The sequence below is a fragment of the Tetrao urogallus genome, assembly GCF_951394365.1.
Source record: "Tetrao urogallus genome assembly, chromosome: 7".
Taxonomy (NCBI): Eukaryota; Metazoa; Chordata; class Aves; order Galliformes; family Phasianidae; genus Tetrao; species Tetrao urogallus.
In genome coordinates, this window is record NC_136820.1 from 9,009,559 (window position 1) to 9,032,289 (window position 22,731).

A 22,731-nucleotide genomic window follows, 5' to 3' on the forward strand; every position below is an offset into this window, starting at 1 on the left:
TTAATATTTAAATTATCGACCTAATCAGGTTAAGCATATGGGCTGCACCATCTAATTTTAAGGCACACCTTGTTCATAGGAGTTGTGCAACATCAAACTGGAAACAATGATGTAATTAGCTGCCCATCAGCAAAAAACGTCTGGAGGGTTTTATCTGCAAACCTCTTGGATAAGACAGACTGCTTTATGAAGTTCAAAATGCCGTATGTGGATCCCGTGTTTGGATATTTTGTGTGTTAGCAGCGATGATAATACTTGACAACTTTCTTCTCATAGTCACAAAGAAAACGAGGGGGAAAATACCCAGTTCACATCCTGATTAGATCATAGCTGAAAGCTGTGCTGTCGGCAGCCTTTTGTACACAGTTCGATAGGCTTGTCTATTCAGCTGAAGCCAAAGCTGCAGCAGTGGCAGTGCTGTAAGCTAAGTGTAAGGTTCACCGTCTGATCTGCGTGGGCGCAGTTTCTCAGAACCCCTGCATTCATTAGGATTGCTTTTAGCCAGTGGTATCCGTTTCTCAAACACCAATTTGACACACAAGATAAAAGCAAAAAGCCGATGCACATGTAAAATAAGAGTATGTTTGTTCATCTGCTGGTACTTAAACATAACGTATTTTGAGATAACAAAAACTACAAAGAAGAATTTTCTCCCTGAAAGACTTAATAATACAACTCAAGATTGAAATTTAACTTGTCTCAGCAAGCGTCTCATGGCCAAACAAACAATGCATCACAAAGCTGGTTAATGTTGAGCCACAGCAGCTGGGCTCATATTTATTATACTTTTCAATAGGACTTGCTTGGCAATTTTACATAAAAGTCACTTCCTAAATTTTTTTCTTATTAGACATTGCCTTCTAGGCTGCTTGTTCAAGATAAGCATCAAAATGATGGTTAATCTTTGTTGTATTGCAGAGTTACAAAGAGAAACAATCAGTTTGTTTTCCGGTGAATGTTCTATCCAAATTAAACTGTTTACTTTCTATAGGAAAAAGGCTTCTTAGTATGGCAATTCTGTGCGTTTTGTGTCTATGGAAGGCCAAGATTTCCCCTTTGTTGTGGACTTGTTTCTTCACCAAGAAAGTTTTGTCTTTTCAGTTTTCTGCCTCTTAATCTCCACCTTTAGGGACAAAGGTGTGTGAGCTCAGTGATGCAAGAAGGGATTTTTTTTTCTCCTGTTCCTGCTCTGGGGTGTCAGGAACCACTGGCAGTGAAATGCAGCAGCCAGGTAGGGCAGTGATTTTTTTACTTTAAAAACTAAACAAAAAAACATGGCAGCTAAACCCAGAAAAGCTCATTTGTCAAGGCCCTTGGACCGTGTTACTGGTAGATGACATAATTAATTTCAATTTGGATGTGTTTTATAAAAATAAAGATGCACTAAAAATGTTGCGCTAGCATCTTTCCTATGTTGGTAGCTCAGAATTCTAACATTTACAGAGCTTTCAAAGTAAGGACTTCCATCACAGTACCCTCAGAGCACAGCTGTTGAAGGAGCTGTTGCCCCCTTGCTTGGCAGTTCATTCTCCCTTGCCTGATACAGCACAGCTGATGGTTGCTCCCAAGTCTTCTGCAGCACGGGATGCAATGGATTATTGTAAATCACCATCAGTGGTAATCTGAGCTAGCCGACTTAGTGGGTTGTGTGTGTAGATGTCACATTCTAGCTAAGTGCCTGGTAATTTCTTCAACTGTTTAAACTCAAGTGCTTGTGATTATTTACTTAATTGCATGGTTTTAATTGAACTAAAATTTGTTTGAATACACAATACAGAAGATAAGCTGGAGTATCTGTGATAACTCAGTACCAGACTGCCTTCCGTGTGGTGAGGAAGAACAATTTAAGTAGCTAGCTTGTAACTTCTTTGTTCTTTCCTTGACACTGTGATAGATACTTCCTCACTTTCTCCCACTTAGGTGATCACAGCCGGGCAGTGAAACCAAAGGGAAATATCCCCCATGCCCATGAGCTGCACACACAGCCCCTCTCCTTGTTCTGTCTGCCATCAAGTATTTATGCAGAGTTGTCGTGTGCTGCCCTTCTTTTTAAACTGTCAGGGATGAGTTACCAGCAGCATGAGTTTGCCCTTAAATAAAATGAACCTTGGTCTTCCATGACATCTTTTATCAACAGTAATACAGTACAGTACCATTTGTGTCATTGGTTAATGACATCATGTTGGACCTGCAGTGGCTGTATCTTTCCTCTTTTGTTGTTGATAGAAGACTGCCAGGTTGAAGAGCTTGATCCTTCTTGCTTCCTAGCATAACAAGAGCACTTCTTGCATGAGTTGGAAATGTCAGCTGATAAGAAAAGATTAAGATGACTGTAAAGCACTGTACTGAGAGTTTTTTTTAAAAAAAAAAAAAAAAAGTGATTTATCTTTTCTTTGCAAGTTTCTGCTCTAAATCATTTAACTTTTGTCTTGGGGCCCTTTTGTTTTGCAGTTGCAGCAAAGAAATTCTGCAGTGTTTACATGTATCTGTTTCTTGCAATATGACTATAAAGAACAGGAAGATGGTATTATGTTAGGGACAGCTGTAAGGATTTCTTCCATATACAGACTGACAGGAGCTGCAACATAGCAAATTGACAAAAGCATGGGAAAGCTGCTCAGGAATGTATTCACGACTGATGAATGTGGTCATCAGCCAGGTGTGGGTACCTGTGAGCTGAGATATGAAGAGGAAAATGGGTATGTAGTTATGAGATCACTAGCTGCTCGATAGCACTAAACCAGCAGTACTCAAGGTGAAACATATGGAGTCCAAACAGAACAAAACAGCTAATAGTGATGACATCCAAAATGTGAGTGACAGAGAACTTGTGCTTTTCTGCAGGAGGAGCTGCAGTGAGCGGGGATGACCTCTGATGTAAGCTCTTATTTGCAAGTTGGCATATGGAGGGATTAATTCTCTTTAGTCTGTTCATTTGGAATAAGTAGTGCAAGTCTGGAAATGTGCGTGTCTGCCTTGGGTGCAAAGTTGGGCTGCCTTTTTGGTGATTGTTCGTGACTGACATTAAAGTGTTCAGTCAGTCTGTACAGGATGGTCTCTTATAACGAGGGGAATCAAGTATGGAACCTGCTCTTGAGAGAGCAGCAAGAAGGAAAAGTATTTATTCCAGAAGCTGCCAAGCTGTGAATTTGTGTTACTGTGGAAAGTTTCTTACCTCCTTCTTTGGAAATGCGTTCACTTTCTGAGAGCCATCTGTAGGGATTAGCTGTGCTGGTGTGCTAGGATGCTGGGAGCCCAGCATGGTTAGGAATAGATACAGGAGCCATCCAGAAAGCAGAACTGCCATGGTCAGCAGTGAGAGATGCGCTCTGTTTTCACACAGACAGATGTTTTTCTTCTGATTGTACAGCGAAGCCAAGCATTCTGAAACCTGCAACCTGTTTAGTTGATTCATCATTCAAGGCCAGCGTAATTCCCAGTGACTATCATTGTTATTTTTTGTTATGGAGTCCTAATTCATTGTTTCTGCAAGCACAAAAGTATTGCTGGACTCGTTTGGTGTTTTGGTGCACTGTAATTTTACATAGAGCAATTCTGTTGAGATTGCCCAGCTGTGTCATCTGTTGGGCTCATCACTATTACTTCCTTTTGACCTCTTCTCTGTAATTGCACATGCATGACTTACTGGCTGCTGTAAAGATGCCTGAATTCAACTGTGCTCATTTTAAAAAAAAGAACCAAACAAACAGAAAAAGTAGATAGATGAAAATGATTCTTTTTGAGGTCAGAGAGGACCAACTGTGTAGCTGTTTGCTTTCTGCCAGGCAGCCAGAGCCATCTGTCACATGACAGTGAGCAGACAGATTTTTAGAAGTTCATTTGTTTTTACGACCGTTTTTACAATTTTATGCAAATTGAACCATTACATAAAGCGTAATTTTCCTCAGAAATAGATGGTTTAGAGACTTACATCCCTGTTCAGTCATTTACATATTCAGTTGCTTTTTATACAAAGAATAAAAATGATGCCTTTCTCCTCTAATAAAAACTCTGCAGACCCATGTTTTGTCTTTTTCTACTGTATGAAGGACCATCCATTTTCAGTACTAAAAGAAAACATCAAGTTTTATGTGTCCATAGAAATTAAGCCTATAATAGCCTATAAAGGTTATGAAGGAATTAATTTTTAATGCTTTAATATTTAGCTTAAACTCATAATCTGTAATGATTTTTAAGATTTTGTTGCTCTTTTATTCTTCACGTATTCGTTTTTCATATTCTGTATTTTTAATATAACTCCTGATAGTCCTTCCAGTCTTGGAATGGTAGATCTAAAACCTGAAGTCAAGTTGTACAGGTTTTCAGTTGTTGGGGTGCTGTGCTCAAGTCCAGATGATAACCAGTGTGAGCACAAAGTTCTTCTGCTTCATCCTCAGCAAAACTTAATGCTATATAAAGGTTCTGCCAGGAGAAGCCTGAATTGCACCAACAATTCTTTAAAAGGACAATTTGCCAGTATCCACTCAAATATGGCTTCATGATAACATAATAGTCTTTATTTTTGTGTCGAGCATTTTAAAGCAAGACCAGCTTTTTCTGTTGTTGTTCTTGGGTTTCTTTCATCTTTTAATTTTTTGAGGCTATGCATTAAAACTCAGATTTCTCCAGTGAGTTGTAAGTATTTGGCAGTTCATAGGGGTGTAGTCAGATCCTTTCTGCATCACAGGCATGGCTGCTCAAGTGTTTGTGTCCTTGGATATGTGTAGGCATTTATGAAATTAGTACTTGCTTGGTTGCTTTCATACTTTTCCTATATAGTAGTTGCCATTTAAAGGTCAGCGCTTTCCAGTATATTCTGGGTGTCACATTTTTTCCTAATAGTGAGAAGATGAGTTATCTGTATGATTCCTACCCATACGAGCATAGAAACATTTGAAATAATTTTGCATCACCATAGCATGAAGTATGATAGTGAAAGATCTGGGGTCAGTTGTATTCACTGCTATGCCCAGAAAAGGAGGCCATCCCTAACTTCTGGAGCATGTATCAATTAAATTTGGGTATAATTTCAAAACGTGTAGTCAGTTCTGTGGTTTCATGGGGAAAATATAAATGATAGATTTCTCCTTTTTCTTTTGTATGGGGGAATTCATATGAGACCAGCAGATGTCTAGGAGTTGTTGGTCTCCTCAGATACAGTGAGACCTATGAGAGGCTTGCCAGAGTGTACAAACTCTGTCCATGGCCCTTTTTGCTAAAGCTGATATTTGGGCCCAGCAGGGAATGCTTGGGCAGACTGAAATTACTCTGAAGTGATAGCTCACGGAGCCATCAGCATGCAGATGATGGATGAACCTGTGTTTGTGGATGAGGTCACCAGCAACACAGTGGCAAGTGTTTATTTTTAATGTCATGTTGATGTTGGGCTTGCTAATGTGCACTATGGAACAGGCTGCATATACTGGAACAGCAGCCCAGGGAAGCGGTGGAATCACCAACCCTGGAGGTGTTCAAGAAATGTGTAGATGTGGCTCTCAGGGATGTGGTTGGTGGGCATGATGGGGATGGGTTGAGGCTGGGCTGGGTGATCTTAGTGGTCTTTTCCAACATTAATGTTTCTATGATTCTATGTGTAATGCAACCCTGCAACAGTTTGTGGAAGTCTTCTCTGGCATCTTGAATCTACCGTTTGCTGGACAGGACTGTGGGTTACTTTTGCTGATGAGGTTGCTGTGGCCAACTGGTTCTAAAGGATGTAAAGAGATAGCCCTGTCCACCTCCACTAAATTAAATCTTCTGAATTCAGTTGTAGAAGATAGAAGCTGTGATCATATCTGTTTTCTGGGTTATAAAGAGGGTTATAAAAGTTATAAAGCGAAAGGTGTCAAGGAACACTCAAAGTCATAGAACTGTAGAACGGCTTGGGTTGGAAGGGACCTCAAAGATCATCCGATTCCAACCTCAGTTCCAAAACCAATTAACAGTGATACAATGGGAGCAGACCTGCCTTGTCTCACTGCAACAGGCCCTTGAGGCAGCATGCTCAGCCTGCCTGGAGCCCGGCTGTCTGCAAGTTAGCAGTGGAAACTGCCATAAGCTTGGAATAAACCCACACACCTACAAATTGTAAGACAGCAAAACACATTGGGTGAAACCTTGGCCTTATCAAAGTCAAATGGAGCTGGCTGCTGACTTCAGCAGAACACGAATCTTATTCATAAAAAGGAGGAAAAAAAAAAAAAAAAAGACTTTTGAATTCTAAAATCAGAGTTAAACTGTCTGATGTAGGGGTTTTTTTTTGTCACAGATACCTGCTTGTTTTCACATGTATTTGCAGGATCTGAACGCCACAATGTCTTTGTGTCTGCAGTCCCTGGCTATAGCAGTACTTGCCAAAGCACACCTGGAACACTCATGCATTTGTAACTTTCATTTCTTGTTTTTATGGTCCAGCAACATTGCTCAGGCCTGTTCAGATGAGTTGGCAATTAGTAACGTAAATATAACTCGTCTGACTTGATTTGTTCTTCCCACACGCATTCCGTCTGTCTCTCTGTGGTGAACCATTTGTAAAGAGGAGAGTAGCAAGGAAGCCTGCTTTGATGGGATGGATGTCACAAAGGTGCTCAGTCCTTACTAGGAAATCTCGTACACCATGGGGAGCAACAGTACTGTGCAGCCACCCTTATGAGCACTCTCACCTGCACTGATCCCTCCTTGAGCATATTCTTGGTCACAGCACTCCTCTGTAAGAGGCAGTGGCTGAGTGTTACTGCCCACAAATGGTGAATGACAAACCAAGGAATGCACTTGGTTTGATTCCTGCACTGCCTGCACACAGCTTGGTGAGACAGACTGGAAGCAAAAGTCCATCTCAGGACATTTAAAGATACAAGAGGTCAGCAGCATGGGGAGGCTTTCTTCTCCAGCCCCATTTCCAGTGATGCCGTTCCATTCACTCATTCACTGGGCTGTCACATTGGCTGTGGCAGCGCTTTGACAACACTGTATTTTGTGATGTTTGTTCAGTTTGTCCACATCCTACATAGAACCTCAGGTAGTGCACAGGGAAGAGATGTGATTATTCTGATTGTGGCAGGAACCAAAGCTCTTGATCACAGAAGGGCCTTTGAGATGCTTAGTGCTTGGGTACGTGTTGCTGTCACAGTGATCCTAAACCTGTGAATATCTGGTGTTTGTTTGGTAAACCAGCCCATGTACTGACAGTGGCTGCTCCCATTGCTAGCAAAGCTGAGTGAGAAATGCAGCTAACTGATCCTGCAAGATAATTGGCTTAATTATTTAAGCATTTAAAGCTTGAGGAAAAAGTAGGATCGAAGACTTCTCAGTTTATTAGCAAAGAATCATCGAGTCACAGAATCATTAAGGTTGGAAAAGGCCTCTAAGACATGTAGTCCTACTGCCAACCCATCACCACCATGCCCGCTAACCATGTCCTTCAGTGCCACAAAAGCATTCTTCCTTTGGGTGCTTCCTGCTGTCCCCTTCCTGCACTCACCCTCAGCAGCCCCGCAATGCCTGGGCAGCTGCTCTCAAGTGTAAGTAATACTGATCTTTACGTATCAGTTATGGAATTCTTTATGATTCATCCTTGCTGAATAAAACTGAAGGAAGGAAAGCTTTGGAATGGCTGTTAGCTTAATAAAGGAAAGCCATTTTGAAGTTATTTTAAAATTGCAGTGAGTATGCAACTAAACTGAGATTTTAATTACATTTTAAATTAATGGAACAGCTATTGATTAGTGATTAAGTATGTGCTGTAGCCAGCCCTGACAAATCAGCATTGTTACAAGGGATCATTAAAGAAGTTGTTAAAATTCTAACTGAAGTAGAACTGCTGTGGATAAAGGATACAGAAGTGCTGGGAAGGAGAAGACGACAATGAAATGCATGAGAAGTACATGTGGCTCCAAAAAGTTTGATTGTTCACAGCTTGGTTTGTTAACTTCTTTTTATTTGTGGAACAAAATGACGACAAAAACTGAGCAATCTTTTAATACGTTAAGAAGTCTGTAAAGTGCTGCTGATCCAGTTCCTGCCTTGGGGTGCCACCTGCACTGCTGGCAATGCATCACTGCAGTGTTATCTAGATAGGGGAGATTTAGGCTAGATATTAGGAATAAATTCTTTACCAGAGAGCAGCGAGGCCCTGGTACAGCTGTCCAGAGAAGCTGTGGTGCCCCATCCTTGGAGGCACTCAAGGCCAGGCTGGATGGGGCCCTGGGCAGCCTGGTCTTGTTGGTCGGCAGCCCTGCCCATGGCAGAGAGTTGGAGCTGGGTGGGCTTTAAGGTCCCTTCGAACCCAACCCATTCTGTGATTCTATGGTGGCACAAGGCATGCTGCAACACAGGCAAACTTGTAGTTAGATCCTAAAACTCCATAGGACGAAGTCATTAATTGAAGTAGAGTGTTTCAGAATTAAAAGAAAAAGAAAACAAAAAACTGATATAAGGTTTTATAATTGAGCATGCTTTGAATGGTTGATGTGTAATGCACAACAGACAAGTTGTTAAAAGAACACGGAGGTGGTACAGGTTTCATCACCTAAGCATTAGGGTTTATTAGAACTGGAGGTACCAGTAGCCTTTATTTGACATCGTAACTCCATGAAGCATGATCCAGGTTTCAGTGACTGTTCTGCTGTGACCTCCTTCAAGTGTGTGGGATAAATGGGAGGAATGAGCATGAGGGGTACCTCAGAGTTGGTTGGAAATGTTTAGTAGAGGCTAGGAGCTCTCCCGGGGGAGGAACAGCAGTGTCTTGTGGTTGGAGCACTTCGCTCTCTCAGCAGCCATACTGTTACAGTTTTGTCTTTGTCTGAAATTCAGAACTCAGATTACAAAATGTCTTTTGCAGCTACGGGATGTGAATTAAAGGAGAATGGATTACTGAAATATAATGGATTGCTGAAATATAAATCAAAGGGTTCAGAAATGACCTCAGGAGAGTAAAAATGCCTAACAACATGTAATCAGAACTTACTAATGATTTATACTTAGGTAATGAGGTCACTGTTTTTTGTTGGTTTTTTTTTCCCTGACACACAGGATAGATTTTAGTGCACTACAGACAGATCCCTATTCCTGCTAACAACAGGATGTTCTGATTACAGTTGTAGTGTCTGAGAATCACTGCTGATAAATGGTGGCGGTGGCAGCTCTAAGTACGGTTTCTCATGTAATTTAAAAGGGAGATTCAAAGACATGTTGCTTGATCAGGACCAGCCGTGGCATGCTAAGGCTTAAAAGTCCTTGCCAGATTTTGGGATTAGAAGTTGTTGTTTCAGGCATTAACTCCTCCAGTATCAAAATAATCAGCTGCTCTGATCCTCTCCTTTTCCTTTCTGTTTGGCCAAGATTTACTTACCTTTGCAAGCAGGAACTGATATGCAACATTTTGCTTCTCCCCCCCCTGTTTTGTGATAGGACTACTGCTTCAGCAAGCTGTTAAGTGTCCAGTGTCTGTGTCACCGTGCTGGGCAGGTTAAAGCTGTGTCCCCATGGCCTTCCCATTCACTCTGCTATTGGGTCAGGGAATGTGCAGCTGCCTGTAGCTGTGTGGCTATGCTGTGTAAGGCTGGAGACCTCACAAACCGGCTGTTATAGATGAGTGAGAGAAAGCAGTCACAGCAAATTCAGCTATGATCAGGATGCTGTTGATACTGAAGGACATACAGCCTGGGTCACTGTGTGCTCTGTAAGAGCCCTGTGCAGGCAATATTCCTGATGAACAGTGAACAGCAAGCAACAACTGAAATGCAGTTGTTTCCAACCAGAGAAAACCCCACGTGTCCTGATGTTAAGACTGACACAGGCTTGGTTGTTTTTTCCTAGGGTCCCTGTGGAATTCAGAATCAATGGTTTGTATTTACAATGGTCCTAAGGATGAAATCAGGGTTGGCAGACTGATGTGTGAACTCACATACATATACAGGCACGCAGAAAAAGAAGGATTTTGTTAATTAAGCTGAGACATTTTAGACAGCCTGTGCCTAAACTTCAGCCCTTTTTGGTAAAAGGGACTTTTCTCTTGGGTCTCTTTAATGTCACATTCCATTTACAAGGGTAACAAATGCTGTAACTTGTTTCCCTCTTCCCTATCCCGCAGAAAATGACAGAGAGGAATTTCTTTCAATGCCTTTGATAAGCTCTCTTTCTTTTTGTTCCAGATAACTTCAAACGAGAAGTGCTTGGAGAGCCTGAAGAGTGATGGCGATGCTCTGCTCTGTGCTCTGCAGAGCCTGGCCCAGCCTGCCAGGTGAGTCCCCTCGGGCTTCGGGGCTTTCAGGATGGGAGCTCTCCGCCTCCTGTCTTCCCTGACTTCTTCCAGCATCGCCTCCTGCAGCAGAGGCCCCTCAGGTTTCCACCCTCGGCCCCCTCCATCAGAGCTCTGTGGCGGATCTGGGGCCCGCTTTGATCCCAGTTGTGGCTGGCCACAGTCAGCTGCACCGCCAGCCTGTGCTGGTGCACATCTGTCATGTTAAACTTGTTGTTTTTTAATTTTATTTCAAACAATCAGTCTCTTTTATAACCGGATACTGGTCCGTGTATCTTGGCATGGTGGGTGAGATGCACAATGTGGTAGTTGTGCCCTGTTTTAAAGTAACCAAACTGTGTGGTATGCTTGCAAGCTGATTTTTATTTATTTATTTATTTATTTTTCCTAAATATGCAGCTGAAGAACAGGGATGCTTTTGTTTGCAAATACCTGTGGCTTCCCAGCAAAGCTTTGAGGCTGTGGGCACTGCCAGGGCTTCCTCTGCAGGAACAGAGGTGCTGGTCCCAGCAGCTTGGCCAGACCTCAGCTCCTCCTCCCTTGGACTTTCCCTCACCACCTAATCCTCCCCTTGGATGTATAAATGAATGAATTGCTGTTCTCTGCACCCCAACTGCAGGCTGTTAAGCTCCATTTTGCTCCTGGTGAAAATAAATCGGGGATGGTATTTTATAGATCAATTCTTGAACCGCTCAGTTTGTGCAGTGCTCTCTGTGCTCCCAAACACAGGCAGTGGTCTGGGATGACACCTTGATGTCATCCCAGTGATGGGAGCAGGGATGTGAATAGAGAGGAAGTGGTCAGGAAGTGGTGAGTTTGAGGATCTGTGTGCTGGGACACACCAAGCCCATCCTGAACAGCTGCTGACTCACGTTTTTTGTATGACATGGTAAATAATCCAACTAACAAAATGATAGCTCTCCCTAGGGGGGATGCTGGCACTGCCACTGAAGATGACAGTGATGTGACGGTGGGGAAAGAAGATTTTTTTTTTTGTTTTAGAACGTTCTCAATCTCTCACTGCATTTCAGTGTTAAATGCGCTGCACAGCACATCCAGCAGCCAGCTCTGAGTCTGCCTTTCTGATCTCCTCTAATTGTTATCTGCACAACTCCGTACTCAGAAAACCACATACTACAGAGTCCAAAATAAGCAGCAGCTTCTCTCGTTTGACTCAAGATGCTCAGGAGACCAAATCATAGGCCAGGCTCCTCTGCTTGCAGCAGTGGCAGGAAGGCTCCCAGGAGCTCATGGATTTCATTTTCTGTCCTCCCAGATTTTAAGGAACGCGCATCTCTGTCCATTCACCTGCTGAGGAGCCTGGGAGGGATCTAGCCTGTATCTCAAGCATGGACAAATGACCTACAGGGTAGACAGGGAAAGTCTTGGATTAGCATGCTCAATCAAGTGTAGCCAAGTGGCCTTTCTGTATATGAACGTTACAGGCATTCTGCCATCTCCTCAAACTTCTCTCCTGTGCCATCTTCCCTACAATGTCCCTTGCCACCTACTCATTTCAGCCTCCTCTTCTCACCTGCGCTTTGAACCCTGCTAAGAAGCCTTTCCAAACTTCATGCTGAATTGGAAACACGAGCAGCCTGATCTCCCAGGCCCTGCCACCCACATACCATCACTAGGTCGGAGTGGGTGAGGCGTGTTTTTGCTTCACTTGTTTTTTCACAGACCGGTTTCTCCTCTTTCAGTGCAGCAGAAGGAAGACAACAACCAAGCAGTGCCATTGCTGGCAGGGATATGGCTGGGCAGCACGCTGCTCTCGGTGCTCTCTCCCGCTGCCTTGTAGCAGCTGCCTCTTGCCAAACTCTGTTATGTACTGTTGGCTAGTCAGAACAGGCAGCCCTGGGGTTGGTATGTAACCAACCCATCAGGCTTAGTAGTGAGGTGGAATTCAACCTGAACTTCAAAACGTGGGGTCTTAGCAATGCGCTCCTCAGTTGTCAACATGCGTTTGTTTCAGGTAACTGAATGTTCTGCTTTAAACTGATGCTCGTTAAGAAATTGGTTTACAATGCAGGCTGATCTTTGGGATTTCATGGGCAGTTTTGAGTTCTCCAGAAGGCAGTGTTAGTAGGTATTTGTCATTAGCAGCAACAAGGGAAGCTGCAAGTTGGCCTGCTGCTGTATTTCCTGAGTTAATAATGAAGGATGGCAGACTATTTAAAAAACAAAACAAAAAAAAAGCAAACCCAACTGCTTGTTTCTGCATGGGAGAAAGCAGAAGTGGAGTCATTTTCCTCTCAAGCTGTGTGTGTGTGGGATTCATGGGGACATGGTAGATTTTTATCTTCCCGTTCACGGAGGAGATTGAGCAAGGCAGCAGTTACTGTGAATTTAAACTGGATCTCATTTTTACACAAGATCTGCTGCAGGATAAAATCACTAGTTGCGTGTCCTTGCTCAACAGGAAAATGGGATAAAGTTACTCAACGGGTAATGCTGAGAATCTTCCAGCATAGATAATTGCAAATGGGGGGTTTAAACAAAAAGTTTTCCCTTGAGAGCATTTAACAGCTGTCACTATGTTCAATTCCTAGCTCTCACGCTGATGTTGCTGTTGCCTCCCTGTCATCTGAAATTCTGAGAGCAGTGGCAGATGAAAATCCAAAGCTGACCAAGTGAACTACTTTGGACCAGCCCACCAAAATGCGCAGCTGTGCGTGATGCTCAACACTGTCCTGAACCAACGTCTTCACACAAGCAGAGCAGTCAGTCCTAATTCACTCGGAGAGCCAGTGAGTCGCGAGCCACAGGCATGGTTTTGGCTTCTTCAGAAAGAACAGCTTTCTTTTTTATAGCCCCTTATGGGTGAATTCTTGATTACTGTTTTACCTTGCTGGCAGTGTGTGATGTAGTGTGAGTGCTTGACAACTCGAGTTTGAGAAGAGCAAATAAAATAAATAGTTTAGTTGTTTCACAGTATGGGCTGAAAGTGTTTCACTATTCTAAGGTGTGTTAGAAATGTGACATTGGTGCCTTAAAGCAACTGCATGTTGCTGCCACACCTAGAAGGCAGGGACCTTCCTGAGCTGCTGATACCAGCCCACCTTTGGACAGCCCTTTCTCCAAGTGGGGAGGCAAGCCAACAGCACAAGGTAAACAAACTGACCTCACCTTGTACTTTCTACTGGAATTGCTTTCTTACAAAACCTTTATTATCACTGTATCTATCCCTTTCTAAAGCCTGACAGCTGGAATTAGAGCTGGAGGTTTCAGAAAGGAAGAAAATCCTGCACATTATTTGGTGAAATGTTTTGTAATAACCTTCTAGAGCACATTTTGCTGGGAGGAGTGAAACTGGGTTACTCAATGAGAGGTCACCATAGCTGCAGTTCATCTGCTCTGTAAGCAGAGGAAAGCACTTTTGTAGTTTGCTTCAGCTCTCATCTCCTTGGGATCCTACGATGAGCTGTGATCCTTTGCAGCTTTTTCCCCTTGTGATCTTCTGCTGGCAAGCTGCTGCTCTGAGGCAGGATGAGCACTCTGGGCAGAGGCTGGTGACAGCTGCAGAGTGCAGATGTGCACAGTCTATAAATTAGCCAGCAGTTTAGAACGGCATTACTCACTTCCAGCTGCACAGGTGCTGCCTCTAGAGAAAGCAAGCTGCATGTAGGTCCTATCTCAAGTGGGAACTGAAGGCTGAGTACACCTGAAAATGAGTTAAAGCTAGTGGAACAGCTGAGAATTGTGAAGGACCTTCTCCCCCTCATACTGACAGCATGCTTCTGACATATGCTGCTTCCTAATTTTCAATTGATTTTTTGGCCATAGGGCAGTATGTGCCTCGCAGGCCAGGCACTAAGTGTAGCTGCCTTGCTGAGGAAGCTGCTGCAGCAAAGCAGCTGCAGTTCAAGAGAAAAAATACTGCAGGAGGAAGCCTCTGTGGTTACAGCTCTGAGCTCTGAAGGACAGAATAGTCCTCAGTGGGATGGTTTCTGCCTTTGAAGTAGTGAAAGTGTTGTGCAATTTGAGAACAGGTTTTGGAAGACCTGTCAAAGCATAACTATACAGACTGAAATAATTTGACACAGAGTGAATTAAAAGTTTACTTTAATTTTGAACCATTTTATAACTGCATTTTTCTCATGAAGCATCTGTATCACAGCAGGCTACAATAACTTTGGGATAAAAGGCAACTGGTAAACTGTCCAATACAAGGTTCCAAATAAACAGTTCTTACTGGCCCCTACCCAGACATATCCCAGATAAAGTTTTTGATCAAAAACATGAAATAGATCCACCTGCTTATTTTAAGCATATTAAAAAGGAAACTAATTGGACCATTTCTATTTGTCTAGTTTTTTTATACAAAAAGGCTACACAATGTTACACTTTATTCAGAATACAGTTAGAGCGATTATGAATTAGTGTTCTACACCTTTACTCAATCCTTAAAAATTAGAAACTGCTGTAGCATGTTCACTATAACTTAATACTACGAGAGACTTAAAAAAAAAAACTAACAACAGTTACTGCAAAAAGAAAGGCTACTTTCAAAGCAAGCAAAGGTCAGTACCATTACAGAGATTTAAAAAAAATAATAAATTTTTAACAAGCAAGGCTAGGGTTTGATAAATTCCATCTTGCAATTCATTCTTGTGCATTCCTCATTTCTTGAATCACTCCCAAAATCCATTTGTATTATTACTCCTCGACCAAAAAGGACCAGAACAAAAAGTTTACTTCAATTGTTCCCATAGGAAACTCAGCTTGGTTAGTGTGTCAGGCACTTTCTGAGATACTAGCCCACCCCTCGAGCCCTCTCAGCAACTCTACAGGCCAATCAATGCAAGTTCATTCAGATGATACAGCTGCAAAGAAGAAAAAAAAAGATTAAAATGTCAGTGTTCCTTAGTAAACAGCATTTTAACATAAAGACTGCATGAAGCTGGTGATGCACAAGACATTACAGTTAATTACTTCCACATTTAACGGCAGAAGTCAGTTTGGATTGTAGGAGTGTAGTGATCGTGTGTCTCCAGAGCTTTTTTTTTTCAGTATTCTGTCACACTGGGACCCATTTAAGCCATTCCCTCCCTGCCAACCAAGTCCTGAGTCCAGTAATTCGTTTCTCTCTTTTTGTTTTGTTTTTAAATTCAAGATTGGAGCTTCTTACCTAAAGGATGATTTACAGGTCAGTATCGAACCAGGCCAACTGATTACTGTCACCTGGAGGCAGCCCATCCATAAGGTCCTGGGCATGGCCAAGATCTGGCAGCCCATCAACTGGGTAGTCAGCACCAGGGTGGTGGCCACCCATTTCATGTTCCATCATAGGGTCCATACCCAAGGCATCCTGACCGTATCCGCCAGAGTGGAAAGAACGGTAGCTAGGATCTAGGAAAGTTAAAGGTGGCAGAGGGAAAAAGAGCATAATGTTAACAGATGTTAGACGCATCAGAAGCTGCAAGTATCAGTGTGTGAGAAGATCGTTGTAGCCATCTAATTGTTTTTCTAGTTCAGCCAAGTTCAAAACGATCTGCTGCCTGCCCTTAATGACTATTCCATCGTTTGAAACAGCCTTCCAGTGTGATTCTGCAGACAAAGCACACTGCAGTCAGAAGCACGAGCAGATTCCAGCCAAGCCATTAGTCTGCACAATCAACAGTACTAAAATCCAACAATACTACAGCAAAACCGGGCTACGAGACTGCAGACTTTCTTCTGAAGGACTAGTCAAAAATAGCTCACAACCCGTGGGGATAGGCTTGAGTTTAAGTCTACAGACGCTTAAAGACTAATATATACAATACCAACATTTGTTTTAAAGAAAACTGCACTTTTGGAATTGTCAAGTCCATCTGTAAAGGATTTAGAAGATTTCTGGAAACAGTAGCTCAGTGGGAGATTCTCTTGCAAGACTCAGACAAGCAACACCAATTTTGCACATTCATATGGCTCCCATTTCAGTGCAGCCAGAGGTGTTGCAGAAACTGCTTATTTGAACTGGCAGTTCCCCATCTGCCTGTCAGTTTGCAATATCTTGCTGAAGAGTAATTCACTCTTAAGTCATTTGCAGTTCTCCTTTACAGTCAGTGACTTGACTTTATTCAGCTTAAGCTTAGTCAAGGGGAATGGAACAGACATACCATCTGGGCGGTATCCAAGAGGCTCTCCCTGGGCACCAATGTCAAGTCCAAGATCCGCTGTCTAGATGTGCACAGAAAGTTACAGAACGGTTTTAATGTCAGCTCTTAGGGCCAACACTAGTAATTGAATTTAAGAAATTCTAAAGCTTGCCACAAATCCTTTTTTAGCAACTCTTCTGCACTGCACACAGCAGTATTACACTTCTGTGAACGTGAAATGTCTTTTTATCCAAGCATCTGCACCCACTGTCTAACAGCCCTATTTAGATACAGGAGCCATAATCACTGGAAAGAGGCTTCTGTTTGGGAACAAGTAGGAAGAGGCAGGTCTGGGAGCACTGCTCTGGTATACCCACCCAACCTCTGTGAGTCAGCTGGATAGAGATTCCTGAGCTAGCGACAGAGCGCTTAGTTCCCAGTGCACTTCCCCTGGTTTGTCAAATTACTGAACTGCATGTCTGCATGCAATGAAACAACCTGTATTTCAAAGAGATCTTCCATTTTTGCTTTGTTTCCTCATGTTACTATGTTAGATGGATACAGACTTTAGGAAATCAGAAATGAGCACTTAAATACTACAAGTCAAAGGCTGCTACCTATTATTAAGTAAGTCAAGATAAAACTCCTGAACCTCAAGGATCTGGGGAAAGACAGACTTAGTGAAACATGCCCCAAAGGCAGTTTTCAGTCTCAATTCACTGTGCAGGACTTTAAGCATGAAAAAACTTCATGTGATAGCTTGCAAATACTTCCAAGTCTGAGAGCTCAATTCTCAATTAAGGAGAACACAAACGACATACCCACACCAAGCTTCTTAGTCCTACAGGGCTTGCTAAGTAAGAGTTCTTACAGGATAATGGTATGGTTATGCTTTGTATCCTATCATTCTTTCCTCAGCATTTGCCACCAGAGTTCATCAGGTTTGGACAATCTGCAAAAAGTGGCTGAAATTCCTAGAGGTTACTGCCGAGCTGGCCTTTGAAACCAGAAGCAGCACAGAGACGTACAGAATTCTTATACACAGCTTTACACAGAGCAAAATGAGATTTAGAAACTTTAGAAACTCTTCCTATCTGAAAAGAAAGCACTAAAGTAGCAGCTCTAAGACTGCTCATTCTTCATTCTACTTGAGCAACACTGTAGTCTTAGAAGGGTTTCCTGCCCTATGCAGTAGATTCCCAAGACTGTCAGCATCACCTGTTTATGAATAAATTGTTCTCCTAGGACAACAGTAAGCACTTGAAGCTTGCCTAATTTTCTGCAAATCTATGAGCACGTGTTCACTGAACCTGAACATGCAGAGTAACGAAGCTACAGACGTTAAAACTGAACCCGTATCACTGATGGCATCTACACTTCACTAGTGGAAGGAGGGGGGACTTGAAAGTGAAGTCTGCCCAAGGTGCCATTCATACAGGGACACAACTCACCTCGTTCCAAGCCATTGGCTCAGTCCGGAACAGGGAGCTTGTCAGTTCAACTGAAAGTCGCTTCTTGTAGTCTTGTGGTTTGTCCTCAGACATTCTGAACAGCACTGCAGCTGCATATGTTGCTATTAAAAGAAGCAAATTTAGTCAACATCAATTCTTCTAGCAACTTTTCTAACTTAAAGTATGAAACTTATTTTTTTTTAAGTTCACTTACCAACACCCTCATTCCTAGAATGAAGCAGTTCTGTTAAAGGGGCAGTTGCACCTTCAGCTTCAATTGCTTCAGCTGCTTCCTTGTCTTGAGCAAGTTCACAAAGTACACCCGCAGCTACTCTCTGGATATTCTCAATGGGGGAGTACAACAACTGCAATCAAAACACAGGGTTTCTTTTAACTCTTCTGTCTGAAAAGTACAATGCAAATTAGCAGTTCTAGCACCAAAGCATTGGAGCAGTTATACTAGTTTTTCTAGTATTTACTACAGCATTTTGTTGAGCTCCCGCTTACCTGCACAAATAGTGGAATGGTATTTAGACCCCTGATTACAATTCGATTGTGAACATCACGTGCAAGAATATGCAGGGCTCCAGTGCAGCCCTCAACGATTTCCTCCATGCGCACACCCTCCTAAGTCGGGGAAAGAAAAGGCATTTCAGCTGAGATCTTGAACACCATCTTCTAACAAGCTGATCATTATCAAAGAGTCAGCCAAACTCATCTCCTGCACACACATGCCTCCCCCAGCAGGCTTCAGTACCCACTACTTACTGCTAACCTTCCAGCTTAACATCCCTGCTAAGACCTGGCCTAGTTTACCCAGCTAAATTCAGTGAGTGAAGCATTTCAGTGGAACATCTTCCTGTGTTCTCATTTTTTTCCCAGCCCATTATAAACTTGACGTTGACTTGACAATACTGTTGTTTTTTTTCCCAAGCTGAATTCCCTTGGCCTTTTACTAGGTTTGAAAGTGCTACTCGGTGATTAAGAGGCCCTGACTGTGCAAGTATTAACTACAGTCCTGTACTAGTAGGTAGTGCTTCCTTTTGCCTATGCTAATATAACTTCCCCTTCGTCACCATGTTTAACAGGGGGAGGGAAAAATCAAGACTGATCCTGCCACACTGACCTAGTATGTTAATTATGGAGCCCATGCAATTTCTCTGTACTGGTACAGCCCTAAGCATGAGAATATGCATTAAGCTGTGACAACATTCCAAAACTCATAGTTCCAACAAGGAAGGAACTTCCTCGTAAAGAACTACTCTCTTTGCCAGGGTAGGCAAAACCAGTATTTCTACAATCTGCTGCATTCAGGAACACTTCAGATCTGCCAAGGCAGAACGATCAGCATACCAACAGAGTAATACAAACCAGAGCAAAAGTTAAGAAAACAGCTCTTTAGGTAACTGTAGTTCCTGGTGGCCACTTACCACAAACTGCTGTTGCGTTCCACCCATGGAAGTACGTCGCTGGGTATCCTGATGTGCTCTGACCAGCAGCTGAACTAGCCGTGGGATGGCACCCTGCTCACGCAGCGGGGCATGGTTTGCAGGGCAGAGCGCGAGATTGCGAATCAACCCAACAGTAGCCTGCAGTTCAGAAAGGAAGTGGGGAATAAGAGAACGTATGGGATGCGTTTGCTATTTAGCACTGTGTTTGTTTGTTATTAAATCAGTTGGTCCCAAACAGTTGGATCTCGCTAAGAGACAACTCGAAAGCTGCTCGTTTGAAGCAGCCTTTCCATCAGGCAAGTTATGTTCTCCAACGCCTCGGAAACACAGTATTTTTCTCAGTTAATGTTACATTAAAAAGGCACTGGTTTTCAGCACTGACAGACATCAGCCATTATTTATTTACCTTGATCAAAGGCCAGTGTGAGGGTGGGTGCAACAGTTTAACCACCACTGGCAGTCCATAATGGAGACGTACTGCATTTTGAGCCATTTCAGCTTCCTGATGTCTGCTGGTGAGGTGACGGAGCGCACAAATAGCAGGTTCTGTGATGTCTTCCCTGTCCCCAGCTCGAAGAACTGTGCGCACAAGAGCCTCGATGCCACCAACCTGGCAGACCATCATCTTGTTCTTGTAATTGTTGCAAGTAAGATTAGAAAGGATTCCGGCAGCACAAGTCACAACATTAATATCATCTGATCCTAAAAGCTGAACAAGAGTTCCTAGAAGGCCTTCCATTCCCTCCTGCAAAAAGAGTAGAAGAAAATTTAGTCTCTTTCCTCTCCCACTATTTTGATCCTGATCCCTTAGAAGGCCCATTTACCTGCTTGGTTGCTGCATCTGACAAATTTCTCAGAGTCCAGAGACAGTTCTGGACGAGACGCTGACTTGGATCTGTAAGATGGAGTCCTAAAGCTTGCATTCCACCTAGAAGAAAATGGTACATGTTTGTCACTCACTGTTACTCAAATGCTCACCCTGTAAATGGAATAATTTTTCTCACAATATCTCACAAGCTTCTGGTTCTTTCTTTGGATTAGTACCCTACTATGCCTAGACCCTTACCCTTCAATACATACGAAGAAAAAAAGCTGTGATTCTCTTTGTGATGTTGACTTAAAATGTATTAATATTCTAAGGAGACAATTCTGACAACATTCAGCCATAAAGGCACATAGCTAATTCCACAGCTGACTTAATAAAACCAGACTGTCTTTTATACTTCTGCACACTTAAGGCCTCTAAAACTAGCTATAAATCAAAAGACCAACTGTGTTTAATTTCCAACGCTGGCAAGCTTCTGTTCTTGTTAATGCAGAATGTACTGATTCTGAAGTCCAGTATACATTTATTTAAAAGAAAGGAGAAGAGGGGAAAGGAAAGGGGAAAGGAGAAAGAGGTACAAGGAATGTACTTACCAGCCTCAACAATAGCAGGTTTGTTGCTGGAGCAGACTGACAACACCTTCAGCACCCTACTCGTGGTCCACAATAGTTTCTCGTAAGTATAGGTCCTCATTATGTTTACTAGAGCTTGGGGTCCACCACTTGCCAGAATAATCAGCTGAAAGACAGCAGAAATATAGCAATATAGCACTTATCTGTCACCTCCTGGTCATGCGAGTAGGCTGGCTTGCACAGACCGTGTGCTACAGATCTCTAAAAAAACATTCACAACTACTGGTCAGTTCTGTGAACTGTTTGACCATGAACACTTCCACAAAACAGCATCCTTCTTTCAAGGCCAGGACTGACTGGCAAACTGCTCGGCAGTTGACAAAATCCTTAACTTGATACGGGATTCAGAACAAAGACTCAGTACACAAGATCCTTTAAAGCCATCCTTAGCAAGCCTGCTCATTAGAAGAGGTTCAAGAGCTGAAGCACTTACCTTACTTTCTTGATTGCCATAGGCTAAAATCTGAAGACAGTCTGTCGTGATGGCCAAGAATTTAACGTTTGTCTTGTTGAGCAGGGCAACCATTTTTTGCAGCCCTCCAGCCAGACGGACAGCCATTTTGGCTCCTTCCTGATGTAACAGGAGATTGTGAAGAGTTGTAATGGCATAGAACAACACAGAATCCACTGGAGACCTACAAAAGGAAAAGCCTGATGAGTATCCGGATCTACCAACAACAGCTCAAAGACACAAATTACTGTCTCAGCAATCCACATACCCAAGCATTTTAACCAAGGCGGGGATGCCTCCTGATTTGAAGATTGCCAACAAGCCTTCACGGTGATGTGAGAGATTGTGTAGTGTGCCTGCAGTACAACGGGCTGTTTCCACATCGTTCGTATTCTGCATGGTACGTACAATTGCAGACACCATTTGAGGAGACCTCATAATAGCGTGGCGAGATGCTTCCTTTTTGGATAGCTGATGAACCATAACCGCAGCCTTGTTTACCACCACCTACAGGAGTATGGAAAGAAAGCTTCTGTGTAAGGACATCAACAGATCCCCACAGGCACGCTAGACCAAAGTTAACAAAATATGAAATACTTACCTGGTCCTCATCATTCAACAGTTTGGTCAGTTCTGGGATTGCACGAGTTGCAAGTTCAGCGTCATCCTGATAGTTTATCAAATTAACAACGGCATGTTTCAGCATCTGGGATGGCTCAGCCAGGCGCTGCACATTAGTTGGATGGGCAGCATCAAATTGTGTGGATGGGATTTGCATTCCTTCATCCAGTGTTTCAGGGAACATAGCTGCACGCACTCTCTGAGCTCTAGTCATTGCATATTGGCCATCGATATCTGAAAACCAAGGTAAATATGTCTTTAACTCAAACAGGAATAATATTCCTCTAGATTAATAATAATTCAGTATTGACGTTTCTGTATTATTAAGCTGCACGTCTAAACAAGCTGGCGTAGCAGAGAAGGCCTTACCAGCAACTTGCTCCTGGGTAAAGGACTGAGAGAACCCTTGCTCCCACTCATACAGGACTTGTGTTGTGTCCACATCTTCCTCTTCAGGATTTCCTTTGCCACTCAAAGACGGAGCAGTTGTTGTGGCACCGGAATGGATACCAGAGTCCAGATACGACTGCTGCTGCCAATGACTGACTGCAGCTTTTCTGTCTGGCTCCATGGCCATATCCAACTCCATCAAGTCAGCTGTAACAAATCATTGAACAATTTGGTTTAGTTGAATTACTCCAACATGTATTAGTCCTTCAAAAAATAACTAGGATTCCACAGTAAAATAAACTGTTATAAACAGCTACCTCAGCCCAGCTGAGTCTAGCACAGAAAATGAGACAGCCATTTTAAACTGAGGCATTATACCAGTGCAGACATTTATAAGCCTGACTAGCAGACAGAGCAATCACTGTTGTTGGGACTTAAGACTGCTGCTTAAAGGCTCCCTTTCCACATCATATGATTAGGTACCTGGCCATACTTAGGTGACTCAAAATATTTACGATGACAAAACTCTTTGCAGGCTGAAGTTACTGTGGTAAGATTAATTGCTGCA

At 42.8% G+C, this 22,731-nt stretch overlaps 2 protein-coding genes across 2 annotated transcripts in view; one reads left to right on the forward strand and one right to left on the reverse strand.

Annotated features, from left to right (window-relative positions):
- Positions 1-12,895, forward strand: part of ULK4 (unc-51 like kinase 4) — a gene marked incomplete at its 3' end in the record, with an annotated part of 210,418 nt that extends 197,523 nt beyond the window's left edge. The window contains exons 35-36 of the mRNA XM_079538560.1: positions 10,152-10,240; positions 12,811-12,895. Of these exons, the coding sequence (XP_079394686.1) occupies positions 10,152-10,240; positions 12,811-12,895 (174 nt within the window). The remainder of the gene's footprint in view (positions 1-10,151; positions 10,241-12,810) is intronic.
- A 2,506-nt stretch (positions 12,896-15,401) lies between these two features.
- Positions 15,402-22,365, reverse strand: CTNNB1 (catenin beta 1; the record flags this gene model as incomplete). The annotated part of the gene is made up of 13 exons (XM_079538082.1): positions 22,143-22,365; positions 21,754-22,007; positions 21,421-21,659; positions 21,135-21,336; positions 20,663-20,807; positions 20,068-20,171; positions 19,650-19,988; positions 19,223-19,381; positions 18,300-18,419; positions 18,007-18,157; positions 17,793-17,914; positions 16,363-16,423; positions 15,402-15,610 (listed from the first exon to the last, which is right to left on the reverse strand). The coding sequence occupies exons 1-13, from the start codon at positions 22,360-22,362 to the stop codon at positions 15,402-15,404; spliced, it is 2,325 nt and encodes a 774-aa protein (XP_079394208.1). The 5' UTR covers positions 22,363-22,365.
- Positions 22,366-22,731: the final 366 nt, after the last annotated feature.